The 15,799-nt window shown below is 40.7% G+C and overlaps 1 protein-coding gene across 1 annotated transcript in view; it reads right to left on the reverse strand.

Annotated features, from left to right (window-relative positions):
- plxnd1 (plexin D1) overlaps positions 1-15,799 on the reverse strand; it is a 63,400-nt gene that overhangs the window by 34,283 nt on the left and 13,318 nt on the right. The window contains exons 5-12 of the mRNA XM_020629474.3: positions 15,641-15,770; positions 13,030-13,207; positions 12,655-12,763; positions 6,372-6,471; positions 4,821-4,919; positions 3,114-3,203; positions 2,735-2,843; positions 1,514-1,671 (exon numbers count right to left, since the gene is read on the reverse strand). Of these exons, the coding sequence (XP_020485130.2) occupies positions 1,514-1,671; positions 2,735-2,843; positions 3,114-3,203; positions 4,821-4,919; positions 6,372-6,471; positions 12,655-12,763; positions 13,030-13,207; positions 15,641-15,770 (973 nt within the window). The remainder of the gene's footprint in view (positions 1-1,513; positions 1,672-2,734; positions 2,844-3,113; positions 3,204-4,820; positions 4,920-6,371; positions 6,472-12,654; positions 12,764-13,029; positions 13,208-15,640; positions 15,771-15,799) is intronic.

Genomic DNA, 15,799 nt, shown 5'->3' on the forward strand with positions numbered 1-15,799 from the left:
CATCTTTCACAATTACAGCTGTGTGGCAAAGTTAAGGGGGGGTAATGAAATCCTCCTACATAATATTGATATTTTGGGTGCCGCTATATTGTAAAAGAGATTGCATGTGACAAAGCACGGCAAGAAAAACGCATATAATTATCAAAGCTGTACACACAGTCACTAAGACTATAAAACAAAGAGCTGCTGCCGTGTGTGTGCGTGTGAATGTTTACAGAGAGACGATATTTTTCCTCCGTAAGCCGGAGTACTCGGGCTCAAACCCCTGTGGATTCTCTGGGAAAACATGGCTGCCAAAGAATTGCATCATACACCCCACAGAATCACAGCCCCAGTATCCTTTCCGCAGCCCGCTCTCCTGAGAAGGCCAGTGGGAGTGTGTGTGTGTGTGTGTGTAAATGTTTGTGTGTGTGAGAGACAGAGAGAGAAAGAGAGAGAGAGAGAGAGAGAGAGAGAGAGAGACAGAGAGAGAGACAGAGAGAGAGACAGAGAGAGACAGAGAGAGAGAGAGAGAGACAGAGAGAGGGGTAAGAGAGAGCACTACAACAATGGTCAACCCACACATATGGAATCTCAGTCCAGCTAACTTCAGTCACATAAGAAGTCCACACAAGTTTGACTCTCACAGAGCATCCTGTTAGTCACAGTGCGCTGACAGCTACAAAGAAAGAGGGATGATCGTGAATGCTTCAATATGGCCTATTTGTGTGACGCACATTTTGCCTGTGTGTGTATGTGTGTGTGTGTTTATGTTTTTGCCTGCTTTGTTCTGCTTGCTTATTCTCCTGGGCCGACCAGGTTTTATCTACAGGAAGTTCAGGCCGACTGGGTCTCATGTGAGCCGTGCTTCCCATGACCGCCTACCGTGGCTGTGCTGATAGAGGCGTTCGGTAACGGGAGAAAAAAGGCTTGGAAGAAGCATCTAAACACTTTCCCATTCCAGTTGGACAAACACATGAATATGATTATTTAAATGAGCTCTGTAAACCGGCCCTGACAGGTAATTAAGATGACCATTGTGACATGACCGCAGTCAGATCCTGTGTTAGATAAACACTCTCTTATTCCTTTTTAGCAGTGTGGTTTTGCTCTTATTGTGGTCAGAGATCTAAAGCCCCTCATGGTTCTTGTTTGCTTTCTTTTACTTTCTGTGGTTTTCCACACAAAGAACCCCACACATATAGCTTTCCACACATACTGTACTGTAGTCACACAGGGCAGAAGGTGTTCCCATGGCCTCCTGAGTGATTGCAGATCGACTCCCAAATGTCCCCCGAGGGCTGCTGCTAAGTGAATGTTAGTGTTATTACTGAGTGAACCGCTTTAATGAGACTCTATTCAAACGCTCCCTGAGCAGCTGACACTGGAGATAGGGGCACCACACCATGTGACTGACCCCCATGATTCACCATTTTATAACCTGAAAATAGAGCCTGGAGGCGGTGGAGCATGTAAGAGGATGAATGCAAACATTTGTAGCCAACATTTGTGCATGTTTAACTTGTGATCTTACCTTGTGGATCTCAGGAGCCGGACATTGATCCCTGATGGGCTGGCAGTCATCCCTTGGCTTACAGATGTTTTCACACCAGCCACAGAGGTGGCCCTGGTCCTCCCGGCCCCAGCACTGGGAACAGTCCGAACTCCCAACCCTACAGTTGTACACTTCCACTAGACAGAGATGAGAGGTGCAGGAGAGATGGTATAGGTAATTATCATTTAAAAGCAGCATTTCTTATCATTGTTTCCATGTCTAGCGAATGTAAGGCAACAGACTTCTAAATTACTTTTTTGTAACCTCATATGAACCACATGGGCTGTATGTTCTGAATAACAAGCATTTGCAGAATGATACATTCATAGCTATAAAAATAAACCAGAAAAAAAGGGCTAATGGAGTCGGGGAGAACAAAGCCAGCAAGACACAGATGATTATGGTCTTGTTCCAATGTGCCTCCCAGTGCTAAGTCCCATTTGTATCCCTGCATGCATCTGCATGCATTTGTGTGCATTTGTGTGTGCCTGCATGTGTGCGATAAATTTAAATTTGATGACTCTGCATGGTATGAAGAAACTGTCATGTCCTCTAACAGCTAACAGAGTTTCTGGCAGCGGCTCAGGGCTGTTGTTCACATGCTAGACACATGGACTGTGAACAGCACATCTGGGACTGGGAAAGGCTAAGATTGGCTTGTATATGCACTGGAACAACATGCCAAGTTCTACAACATGTTCATCACTTTTCATTATCTCACTGTTGTCATGGAGCTCATATTGTATTTTGAACAATACATGATGACATGGCCAGTAAGAGCCATTGCTAACACCATAAATTGCAGTTCCCTAAGTTCTATAATCACTATGTGAAATTAGACGGTAGCAGAATATGATATTATGGGAAATTACTAGTTGTTGGGAAATTACGTGTTGTATTACAACAACTACTATTATTGTAAGTGAAAGGCAGTCTAACACCATTTGTCCCCGTAAGCGGTTCTTTATTTTTCGCCAGGTTTAATTAAATCCTCCATCTCATCAGAAAACATTTGTGTAGAGGTGAAATGCATTCTGGGAGCAACAGTGGCAGCTATGTCAGTTTTTCCCTTGTTTTTTCGGCGAGAGTCTAATTACGATGCAAATACAGGAGAACTCAGCAAACAACTGAAGCGTGAAAGATGATTTTTCATTTGTTTTCTTTCCACATGTCTAAATTATCATGAGCACAATGTCGTACCTCTCATGGGCTGAGGGCTGTCGACAAATATATTCTCCCCATGTCCACTGAAGTATCCTTTCCTCCTCAGGTTGAGTTGGTAAATCTGACTCCTCTGGTAAGTAGACAGCTATGGGGACAGAAAGATACAAGACTTCAATTAAGCAGGTATATTAAGAGTCATTTAGCCTTTAAATGCATTGGTGTTTGAGATAATAATGGATTCCAACAATAATTCCAATGCAAACAACTTACAAGCAAGGCTCAAAATAGACAATAATGCAAAATGCTTAAACTGAAAATGCTGCAGCAACTGAACAAGAACTTAAGAACTTCTGAATTTGGATTGGGAAACTATTTTTGAGTAGTTATTTTCTGGTAGATAAATCTTCATACTTACTGTTACTCCACTACACTTGACAGTTGAGCTGTTGAGCCACATGGCCTCATATCGCTGCTCTCTCCCAAAGTCACACTCCAGCTTCTCCCCCTGTTATGCAGATCACTTCTTTTAAACAATATGCAGCATTTCAACAAAAACAAGCAGTGCAAATGTGATATTATATTTTTTTGAGAATGAGATAACTATAGCTTTAGTACCCAAAATGAGAGAAATTAAGTGGGCCTCCGAAAGAAATGCTCTTTCAAACACGTCTGGTAACAATTGAAAACTCCTAAATTGAACCAGGAAACTGAAATAACCCACAATAATTGTCCCTGCCAGGGAAAGATGCAATCTATTCAAAATTCATATTCATAAACATCTGGACTCCCACACCTTGGCGAGTCATCTGGGAGCCATGGTAATGAATATGAATTCATTCTTTCTAAAATCAGAGCCCTGAGTTTAAATGAGCCAGGATAATGTGAAGACCATAAAGTAGCGCAGATAGCTAAGAGCAGTAAAAGATAAGTATTAAAGTGGGAGGAATCATTTGTCTGTGAATCCAGCCATCTTAAATAGGTCTACTTTGATCGCTCTCTCCATGACTTTGCTATTTTCTGTGCTCTCTGACACCAGAGACGTTTTTTTTTTTTTTTTTTTTTTTTTTTTGCATCTGGCAGTTTACTTCTGCCTTCCAAAACTCCCCAACGTACCACACAATTTTCACTGTTCTGTCCGAGTCACAAAACTCCAAAATAAACTCACAAGCATCTGCTTGTTGCTAAGCGCTTAGGAATGACTGTTTATCAGTCTTGAGTCCAAATCATTTATCTCCGTTTTTTTGTGTGGGAACCAAAACTTCATTTACAATGTATTCCAGAGAGGTCAGAGAGATGCTGCAGCCTTTTGGAAAGCACCAATATGAGTGACACTGCACTTCCTGCATGTTGACTTTCTGACAAGATGAAGACGTTATCCAAACAGCTTCAGCTTGTAACTAACTTTCACAATGAAGACAAGTATAAATAGCCCTACACTTTCAGCTTGTCCTGAGAAACTGTGTTTGTGTGTGACCGTGTGGTTCTGTATGTGACTCAGTGTCTGTCACCATGGCAACACACCAGGAGAGGGCTGGAAAGACCATGCGGGGTTAGGCGTGTGACTGACCACGCCTGGCAACTAGTCAGCACAGGAATTTTTGAAGATACAAGCCGTGTCCTTATCGGTAATGCAGAATCATCGTCTGACTCGCTCCGCGTGGATTAAGGATAAGAATAAGGAGTTTAAAAAACTGATCTGGGAGGACTAGGCGATTCTAAAACGAACATATAGTGGAATAAAGCCCCTGCCGCCTGAGTGCTGCCTCAGACCGACTGCACATTGTACTGTGTGCTGTGCTGACGGAGGCACAACTCAGCTACTCACAGTTTGATACCAGATGCATAGTGGGCCCAAACAGCTGAGCAGAGAGCAGCATAAGCATAAAGACACACACTCATTCCTCACTTTCATATCTGTCTCACAACATGAACATCACACACGCACACACTCAGGTTTCACTCATTCATTGACCTAAATAAAAGCACACAAATTTCCATCTGTGTTTAACTCGGCTTGAAGCTAACATGCCATATGCTTCGGTTTAATTCCAATCATTTTCACAACATGCATTTTGGACAAAGTCCAAGTCCAGCTTCATAGCTGTAGGGTTGTCTAGCGTACCTCCTGGATGTTGCTGAGGGACAAAGTGAAATCCTGAGCCATTCCTGATGGTGATGGAGGAACCTCTGAGGGGACCAGGCTGGGACAGGAAGCTGCATTCTGTGGTGAGATAGGGTTTGGGGGGGGGCAGGAAGTGACATATAGGAGTTAAGGAAAACAATGGCTCTACAGCACACATCCGCAACCCAAAATACCTGTCCTGTTTATGTGGAGGAGGAGGAAATGAGGGGGTAAAGTCTCGCTCTGAGGGAGACAACAATAGCTTCAAATAAGGAGACGATGAGGGATTAGAAAAACAGACCCACCGGACACAGTGATGGGATCAGCAGAAACACAAAACTCATCTCCTCTTCTCCTTATGACCTACATTACAAAGCGTGCTATTAATGGAGCCTTCTCATACCATAAATGAGATCAAATTTAAATAACAAAAAGTGACAAGGAAAACATGAGCCTCTTGTGCTTTGATATACTTTTATTTTTTTGTATCATGGGATCTGAAACTACACGCACGACTAGGATTTATTTGCTAAAAAAAAAAAAAATGCAGTGATGTCTTTATTGCAACAATTGTTTGACTAAAACAGCTCTCTCCCTTTTAAGGGGGTCTCTTGATAAAGCTGGCAATAAAACACTTTCAGCATAAGAGCAAGACCATTTAACCAGCAGATGACCAGAGGACTGTGAGTCACATCCTATCCCCTCTCACTGGGACCAAAACTGTCAGACCTCCATGTCCTCAGGGCAAGAGTCTGCTGGGAGGATGCCTCCTCACACAGGTCATGGGACCTGGCTGAGCGATAAAACTCTGTGGGGGACTGTAGAAATATATAACGGCTGACATATTGCTGGGTTGTCATGAACATAAGACAGTAGTAGCTGGGGAGTTGCAGTTTGTTGCAATGTGACTATTCTTGTTTTGGATAATTTTCCCCAGTTTCACAGCTTTTTTTTTTTTCTGCGCTTCTGCCAACCCTTTTACACTATTTGGTCTGTTTGTTTTTCAGAGTAGTTTACACCCTCATGGGGCTCCATAAACATACATCTCCATAATCCATTTGTACAGTCACCTACTTAAAATGAAGGGTTGTATGAGCCGTAGCTAAAAATGTAGGTGTAGATTTGTCACTTCTCTGGCAAATAGCAGTCTTGACATTTAGTAATAATTCCCTTTAAAAAAAAGACAATGTACTTTTCCACATGTGGGGGCATTAAATAAATCTGCCAAAAGCTTTACAGGAGGTCTGAGGAGCTTTAAAATGGTACAATTCCCTGTAAAGAGTCTGTTAAACTGAAACCTCCTGAGATTTTATAGAGGGTTGCAACATTTCTTCATTCTGTAGTTTAGGCACTTAAAAACCTCAGAATGAATTACAATGATTGCTCTTGCCTAACCAGTCTGGTCTTAGATCATTGCAGCAAACTTGAAGTGGTTGGACAAAGGAGTCTGGATTATATTTGAGGCTCTGACTAGTGGGGTCTTAATATTAAGAGATTTCCCAGGTGTCTGTTTGGTTGATGAATTAATAAAAAAACAAAGGATTTACTCACCTCCAGCAGGTTTGGCTTTGACTCATCTTTATTGGAAACACAAAGGTGGTTCTCTTGGTCCCAATAACACTTCCACCTGGTGCTCAGGCAGCTCAGACATCTATCATAGACACACACAAGTACATGGAAAGAATTCAGAAACAAGGCTCAAATGTATCGAAGTCTGGCCTGTTTCCTCCCCTATAATCTGTTCCAATGAAGTGATAAATACAGTTATTTAAAAAGTTGCTACCTCTGTAACACAAACTCTGAAGTTGGACTGATTACAGGCTTCAGAGTTTAGTTTTAATAAAAGGAAGTAATGATTAGTCACAGTAGCAGACACATTTATTCCACAGTTACAACACAGACGGCCAGAAGGTCAAACTTGGTCAATTCTGTAGAGATGAAACAAAGCGCTTCTCTATAAACATCTAGACTGCCAAATGTTGATGCGTGTGAACGCTTTTGCCGGTATTTCTGTCTTTGTGAGTACCATTTTAGGTTTTACTCAATCACTGAGCACATTTTGGCAAGTAGGTCCTTAAGCAAACAGATCCCTGACTCCATAGATAACTCTTACTGATTTGTTCTTGAAGGACCCACATATACAGTGTAGGGACATGCTTCCTCTGGAAACAGTTATTGCCATTTTATATCAAGCGGAAACCTCTGTTGTTGAACAATAGAGCCAGTGCAAAACACTGCAGTTCCTCAGGTATCTACTTGAGACTGGCTCAAAAAGCCTAGAAAAACCAAACCCATGGTAAAGTCTAATTATTTACAGTAGAAAAAAACACATTAACAGCCTGGTACAAAAAGGTTAAATGGACTAATCATTTCTTAATTGGATAAAACTTTATTTTATAATACTTGAATATGTTAAGGCCATTAGTTTTGCATATGTGGAAGTGTTGTAGCTGTTTGCCAGGGAGCTTAAGGCCCGCCTCAGCTCCACTGCTTTTTCGGTTGTTCAATTGATCTCAAGTTAGCGATCACATTTCCATTATGACGACCGCCAATAATGGACTTAAAAGTCTTTTCCAAAATCAGTGGGGGAAGTCACTGAGATTATGTTCATGTTTTATACAATCTGTTTTACATGTAGCATATCCTACAAAGATTTTGCTGATATCTAAAAAAAAAAAATGATGTATGAGCTTGCAAACGCACAAAATGTAAGAATGCATTAGCATGAGTTGCTAGCGTTAATTTATTCAAAGCTCCTGTGAGAAACTTTAAGTTTTTACGTCCTCCTGTAGACAAAGCAGTTCATCTTTTCTCTTTTCTTTGCTTGTCCTGTACATGTGTAAGAAGTGTTTTCTAATGAAAAAAAATCATCCTGCTGTCTTTTAGAAGTCAAACTTTTGCCCTGGAAACTGTGGACAAAGTCTGTTCCAGCAGCGCGCTGTGACCCACTTTGTCTGTCACCTACCCCCCGGCAACGGTTACAGACTCAAAAGATTACTGTATAGATAAAAACTATCTTTATTGTGATCGCGTGTTTGCTTTTATAGCCCATAAAGATGCTTCAGAGTTATTTTCAGTCTGTTTCATATCAAACTAAAACCTCCTCATTGGGGCTCTAAAATTTCAAACAATAAAAAGTTGCAGAAACTAACCTTGTGTCATGTTGCGTGGGTACCTAAGCAAGAAACTTCTCACTTCTTGTCCTTTTATTTTACTGCATCTCTTCAATAAAGTTACATTCATGCGATCGATAGAAGTCTCTCCTTTTAAAAGCCCATTTGAACAAAACAGGAAAAAAGATGACACAAGATTTAGGAGGTAAAAAGGCAAAATAAAATTACCATAAAAAGTCAGTTTTATGAGAATGTCTCTTCTCTAGAGCTAAGGCATTAATTTGGTTATTAACATTTTACGGTGACGGTTAGTGGCCAAGGCTGTCAATGTTTGTGAAACGAGGTTTGAGCTTTGCTCATCTAGAAGATATTTAACCCCTACAAAGTGACTTTAGGGCCAACAAAAAAAAGTCTGTTCATATTCTTTATTGTAACCATATTCAAATTGTATGAAAATAAATCTCAAAGCCAACTTGTTCCCCTTCTCATTGAGCTCCATTGTTACTCATAAACTATTTCTGTCCAACTTTACTCTCACCCTATATACTTTAAAACAACACAATGTAGCTGTAAGAAGTGTACAGTCTTCCCCATTCTGATTTGACCAGTTACAAGTAGTTCCTAATATTTAAGATAGATACCTAAAAAGATTGAGCCATTTGTTTGAGTTTTGTTTTTCTACGTTTTTGAGATATTTTTCTCTGAGATTTATGACATCACCCCGATATAAATATCTCTGAAATTCTGCTCTGTTGTGATTTGGGTGATCTGTTTTCTAAGATTAAGGCTAGAGTGAAGTTTGGACGTAATGTTGAGAAGATTAATGACAGTGTTCACGGGATATGGATTGTTAATCTATGCTGTGGATAGAATACCAATGTGTGTGTGTGTGTGTGTGTGTGTGTGGCTCCCAGATAAACGTCCTTAAGTGGAACACCTCCACTGTACAGCATGTGTGTGTGAGTCGAGTGTGTGTCACTGCCTGCAGGAAGAGACAGATGTCCCACACCAGGAGTGATAGTGCCTCCAGTGATAGTAACGCTCTGAGGGGGTCTTTAGACTAGAGGGGGAGTGAAGTTGGATGAGTGTAAATGAATGGAAAAGTGAATGTGTGTGTGTGTGTGTGTGTGTGTGTGTGTGTGTGTGTGTGTGTTTGTGTGTGTTCTGATTAGAAGCAGACGGCCCCCTCAAGGCTCTTATCAGTTGCAGCTTTTTTGTTTTCCCTGACTCCCTTTCTGTCCCACTGAAACACCTACAGTATACACACATGCTCACACACATGTTCACACATACACATAAAGACTGTTCACTCTCTCTCTGCTTGACCTAACACGGACAGTAAATACCCCTCAACACTGCCCACCCAAAGTCATAATGACCATGCTCACACACACGCACACACACACACTAAATACACAGTAAGGCTAACACTCTCAGGGCCTCTCAGTGGACACAGCGGTTAAACACACACACTCAATCACGTCTCTGTCAAAGACAAAATACACAAAGAATAAAAGACCAGTTTCAGGGGAGAGACAAGAGAAGGGGGGAGCAAACGGACGGAGACAGAGGAGGAGAAAGAAAAATTTGACTGACAGACATAGAAAGCAAATAAAACTGAGAAAACGGGAAAACCTTTGTGTTTGTGGCTGAGAGACATGAGAGAGAGAGACAGGGCAGGGCAGGGCAGGTGAGGTGGTTGTCCTCCTCGGCTGCTTGGTGAGACTGGAATGCTGGATCGTCTGGTTGTTATTAACACTCTGCCTAGTGATCACTCTGAACGGGTCATGGGTGAAATGTCTCATCACTTTCAGTCTCACAAACATAAACACACAAACTCCCAAAGAATGTTCCAAAAACAATCACAGCAGGTTCAAAACTAAAAGTTACATCAATGTTGCATTTCCTCAATGTAGGTGAGCTATTTTGAATAAAAAATAATACAATTATTTTGCCTAATTTTTTAAGGTTTTTTTTTTTTTTTTTCAAAGGTAAATGATCTGAATATATCACAGCAGGACTGCTTAATGGAGATACTCCAACAAATTAGCTTTAAAGTTTTGTTGTTTGAGATCACCCTGATGATATCACTATGACATCATCATTGGGGTTACAGTCTAAGATTTTAAAAAGCTCCCAAAGATACGTAGCTACATGTAACAGCATATAAAGAATGTTTACAGCCTGAGCAATCTTTTCTTATTTAAGATTATTTTTGTTGGCTTTATGTGCCTTTATTAAATAGACAGGAGAGTGGATAGAGTTTGAAATCAGGGAGAGAGAGAGAGTGGGGAATGACATGCATAAAAGGGGCCAGAGCTCAGATTTCAACCATCATGTAATTGTTCATGTGATTTATCAAGTGAATATTATATAGCATTGCAGGGTTCAAGATATCTGGTAGTGGGGATCTGCTGCTTTCCTTTTGTTTTGTTTTTTTGGGGGGGGCCTTGTTTTGATATTTGTGTTTCACCATTATCCAAATTATAGATCAAAATATGCAGCGACTGTCTGAGACAATAATTGTTTGTTGATCCAAAGTCACTGCTCCAAACGTTTCTGTTGCAAAATGGTTACGTTATATTTCCCACTGACATTATAAAACTTTTATTTTTGCAAAAGTAACCAAATGTTACACTGAAGTGTAATATGACAGTATTCTAGATAAAATGAAGATAGCATTGATTTACTCTTAAAACAAATTCTCATGTGATCTTGATGGTTTGCATAGACAATTAAGATCTCAATATCTTATCACTAAGAATGAAGCTTTCACATAAGTAAAGTGCTGGATTTCTCATAAGCCCTGAACAAAGAGAATTTATCTAGTTTCACTAAGTAGGTGTGGCTCATAAGACTCTTTAGGGATTATTAAAAAAAAACAGCTTGAAGTGATTAAAATCAGATAGAATATAGCAGCTCCGCAGTTTGCAGTCCAATGCTCATCCTGTGAGAATGGCACTTTGCTCATTATCACCTTCAACAATCCATCGTCTAATTTCACACTCCTGGACCTCGCTGAGCACTGACGCCCTGTGTGAATATTGGGTGCAGTCTTGCACACATGTACCTGCAACAGCTATGTTCACACATCGGGTTTTTTGAAAAAAGGGAACAAAAGGGACACACCCAAACGGTTTCGATCTGAGGGAATCAGTGAAACAAACATACATACACGCATGCATGCACACACACACACACACACACACACACACACACACACACACACACACAAACTGATGCCCCTCTAAGCCTTGGATCTGCCCATCAGATAAAGTGGATCCTCTGACATGGTACAACATGCAGGAGGAAGCCAGCTGGATTGCCTCCAGCTATGAGAAAACGCTCTTTGTGACCAGGCCATACAAGTCGCAGTCCTTTACAAAAACAAACATCAACATGACCAGCTAGACATACACATCCAATTTCCTCTGGCTTAACATTTACAGCATATTAATCCCACATTTGATCCTTCACTGAAAAACCCTGAGCAAGCCGAACACACAATAAGCCCTCCAAGAGGACGTGTCGGCAATATTTACCCACTGGGGAATAAATAGAAAGCCGGCGAAAAAACATGAGAGGAAGAGGTTAGGGACAAAGCGGAGAGGCCTATGAGACAGAGCAGAGAAGCTATGCTGTTTTTTCAGCTTCCAGCTATTTGTACACATCTACAATGCTACAGAGACTCAAGCTGACATTTGCTATGGCTTGGCAGAAACCCCTCTGTTTAGGGGTAGATAGAATCGTAGTGTATTGGTATTTAGGTCGTTTGTTTTGAAGGATTGCACAGAAATCATGTAGCCAGTGGATAAAGGTCCATGCAGTTATGAAGGAACTACTTAGATCCTGTACTTAGAAAAAAGTTGCAACGAAAGGACATGATGTATAATCCAGTCTAAGGACTAGCCCTGCATCAAAAATCCTGCTTGAAATGTGCAGAAATATTATCAGCAACATGCACGTGTGAAGTCATTCTTCAGAAAAAAGTGCTGCCTCAGACTGATATATTTTTGGCTATTACATTATAATATTTTTTAACGCAAATGCATGAATCAGTATGCAGAATTTTACAATAACAGCTGGTTGAGGTAGAGCTCCATTCAACAGCTTCTTTTAGTCCAGAGGTTTCCATCTGTAAGGCTGTTCAAATCCAAATGGCAAACCTGAGACCTCAGGCCAGAGATAATTAGGAAAGGAACACAAACAGGTTTCTGCCTAGCAAATTTGCACTTCTGTTTTGGAATTTTCTCTATTTTTTAAAATCTTGTACTGGAAAGATGTGAGTAACACCTTGTCAGAAAAATGACAAGATGCCAACAGCTTTTTTTGTAAGGAGTCACAACTCAAAAGTGTTGGGAACTCTATTTTTAACCATGTAGTGCATTCTTATTAGGGTTTTTGTTAGGTGAAATCTTACTTTATACATAGTAGTTACTATGGTTGTCAGATAAATGTGGCGGTGGTGAGGTAAAAACCTCCTTTTGGAATGCAGTGAAGAAAAAGAATAAAGTAGTTCAAACATTTCTCAAGGGAATACGATGTACAAAGACTCAAATTTGTTGTTAAATATAGGACTTGAGTAAATGTATTTACTCTCCTCAACTGTGTGTAGAAATTTTATGCAAAAGGATCTGAATGAAGAAGCTAGTTGGCCATTCATCTCCAACACTAAATAAGCCAAGAATTTGGGATAGAAATCTGTGACAGGTGTGACTCACGAAGTCTTGGGGTGTATTGCTCCGGTCCTCTCACAGTCGTAGATGATGAAACTCCCAGATACCACAGATGTACCATTCACTTTTATCGCCACAGAAACAGTCAGATGATCTGAAAAAACAAAGGCGAGCAAACAACGGCGTATGTGTCAACCACTCGAGACGTTATCACTGTCATAACACACGCTAGACAGCAAATATCCTCACGCCACACTGATTTTTGAAAGACAAAAGGGGAAATTACATTTGTTCTTATACTGCTCCACATCTTTAATGAAAAAAATGCTTCACATACTTTAACTATACTTTTATTGTGTAGAGAAATATAGCTCGCAGCATTGGAACAGAGCCAAAATGCATGCCTTTGTTCAGTCTCACCTGTGCCGGGGAGGATGGGTTGGTAGTTTTCTCGAGGGAGGAGGGGGCAGGTCTGGATTTGGGCGGGCCCGTAGTCCAGGTGCACTGTGGCATCTGTTGAAATGCCAAGCGCATATTCACACTGCACCCGGGAGCCGACCAGATCAGGGACACTCCCATTTATCAGAATGCCGACATCCTGTTCCAAAACGTAGATGAACATGAACTTAAAACATAGCTGATCTTTAATACGATGCAATGAGTAAACTTATTCACAATAGTTTCACATACAGTAGCTGCCCTTGTTCCTTCGATTTCATGCTTATGTTGGGAAGCACAAGTGCAGTCAAAATATTGTTGCCTACTTCTGCTTCATTGTAATGTAAGTTGTATTAATGTGGTGTATCTGACAATCGCTACCATTTCACAACCTCAGGCGGGACATCAGGCTGTACAGTCTTTTTAAAAACTAGTAGTTAAAGCTAACTGTTAATCAACAGTTAGCTTTAGCATTCAACCAATTCTTTTCTAAATGTAACCAGTAATTAACTAGTAAAAGACCTTTGCTATAATATCAAATTGTAAAACTAGCTTACAGCCCCTTTCTAGCTAACAGAAATATCAGCTAGCTGGATGCTAACATTAGCTATTGTCTGACTGTAGCTTAAAGTTTATTAAATGTGTGGTGTTTAACTAGAAAATATATATGGCCCTCTAATCCTTGCTTTTCAATATCCACAGTATTTTCAGTTACTTATCCCGTGAGAAGCAATTCACTCAGTTTATATGACTTACACCTAGAACACAGCAGTATGATGTTTTAATAGTATGACATCAGAAGAAAAAGGCTGCTGTACGAATAAGGTCCATTCTAATACCAAACCTTATATGATCACATTTAAAGAATGTACTGTTATTCCATTGGCTAGCCAACAGGCCGGCATTAATTCATGTTTGTTCAAGAGTTCATGCAAAAAGCTAGATAAACTAACATCCAATGATTACGAAGAAACAGATGGTAGAGTGTGACATTCACATCTATATCTGGCTCTGTGATGAAGAATCACAGCCGTATAATGAGAAAAATAACACCTCACTGACATGACTGAGTTTCAGTTTAAGGTGAGACAAGCAAGGGTGGCGGGCCTTTGACAAAGACTGTTAAGCAGCGAGGAAGAGCATGATGACATCTGTTGTGGCTTAGCAGATACGAGCTGAAGTGGCCAGCGACATGAGCTAACATGTCTTCAAAATCCGCTCCATTGTTCGCAGGAATTGATCATTTCCTGGCCAAAGCCCTGACTTCCTGCCTGCTGCTTCCTGTTTGGGGAGACAACCTTGAGCTGAGCTTCCTGTGGCTCTGAAGGATGCCTGTGAATCTGGCAGCTGGTAGATCTATTACAGCCCAGCCAAACTGACCCTCATAACCAGCAAATATCCACGATTAATGAACCAATTAATGGCCTGTCGTCTCTCAGCCAAGTCTAATTATGAGCTGTAATTAAAGGTCAAATATATTCCAAGTGTCAAGAATCAGTGAGCTAATTATTATAGTGTTATTATGCTTCTCTTACATGGTATACTGACTGGAAGTAATTATTGAAAACAACAATTTACATGTCAGACCCCAACTATAGTGCAGTGTGCAGTCACTCTTATGTGTCAGAATATCACATCCTGCCAGCTTTGATTAAAATCAGACTGTTGTGTGTTATGTATAGCACTCAATATATAAACAGTTTCTCTGTGTCCCAGAACAAATCATTACATGACACTTTGCTGAAATTTTGTCAAATGATGCTCAAAACCAAGTCAAGGTGGCTTATCCTACATTGAGTCATTGATTTTTGCAGTAGGAGCTTTGTGTCTTATTTATGTCTTCTCTGCTAGTTTGGCCAAAGTAACCTTGCATTTATACATTTATACAACTGAAACTCATGTAAAACGCACTTCTGCATTCCCTATAGTGAAACTTTATACGAAAGAGATCTAAAGGTTATGCCCAAGTTAAGGTGTCTGACTGTTAGTCCTCATCCGACCAATCTGAGTAGCATAACTGTAAACCTCAACTAGGTGTGCTTTGCAGCTCCAGACTTCTAGGTACTTCTTTCTAAACAAACTCGTGAATCACCGTCAGTAAACGGTTAAGTCACTGAGAGACAGCTATGTATGGCATGCAGTATCACACCGTGCCTGTTCCTTTTATTCACAGCTGGTTTGGTGTTTTACAGCTATTGTGATACATGTAAACCAAGCTCTAAAGGGCTGGGTTGCAGTAAGACTAAAAACAAAGGATTAAATGGGTTTAGATTAGTTTGAAGGAATTGCTGCGGAGTTGCTGCACTGGTAAAAATTGTAGTCACACTCTTAACATTGCCATTTGAACTTCAACATACACTGAATTGTTGGGGTGGGGGCTGCTGCAGCAAACACTTTAGGCATGACTTTATCAGCAGCGTAATAATAATAGTGTGTATAATAATAGTGTGAGGTGTCGGGTTGTGAAGGTGGTCATAAGATGTCCAGATTCATCAGCTATAAATACACAGTTCCCATAATGTGAGAAAGAACAACTGTAACAGGCTCATGAAATTGGTCTGAAGGATAACAATAATATGGGAGTTAAAAGTACCTTGATGTCTGCAGAAATGCTGATCTCCGGGGGTGTCAGGGTCATGGACGGACACTGTTGTGGGCCTTCACCCATGCTGATCCAGGAACGTGCGAGCAGTCCCTGAGCACACTCCTTTTGGATGGTACATCTGGACAAAGTGACAGACAGATAAATCAT

Source organism: Labrus bergylta, chromosome 12 (assembly GCF_963930695.1).
Source record: "Labrus bergylta chromosome 12, fLabBer1.1, whole genome shotgun sequence".
In the NCBI taxonomy this organism is placed as follows: Eukaryota; Metazoa; Chordata; class Actinopteri; order Labriformes; family Labridae; genus Labrus; species Labrus bergylta.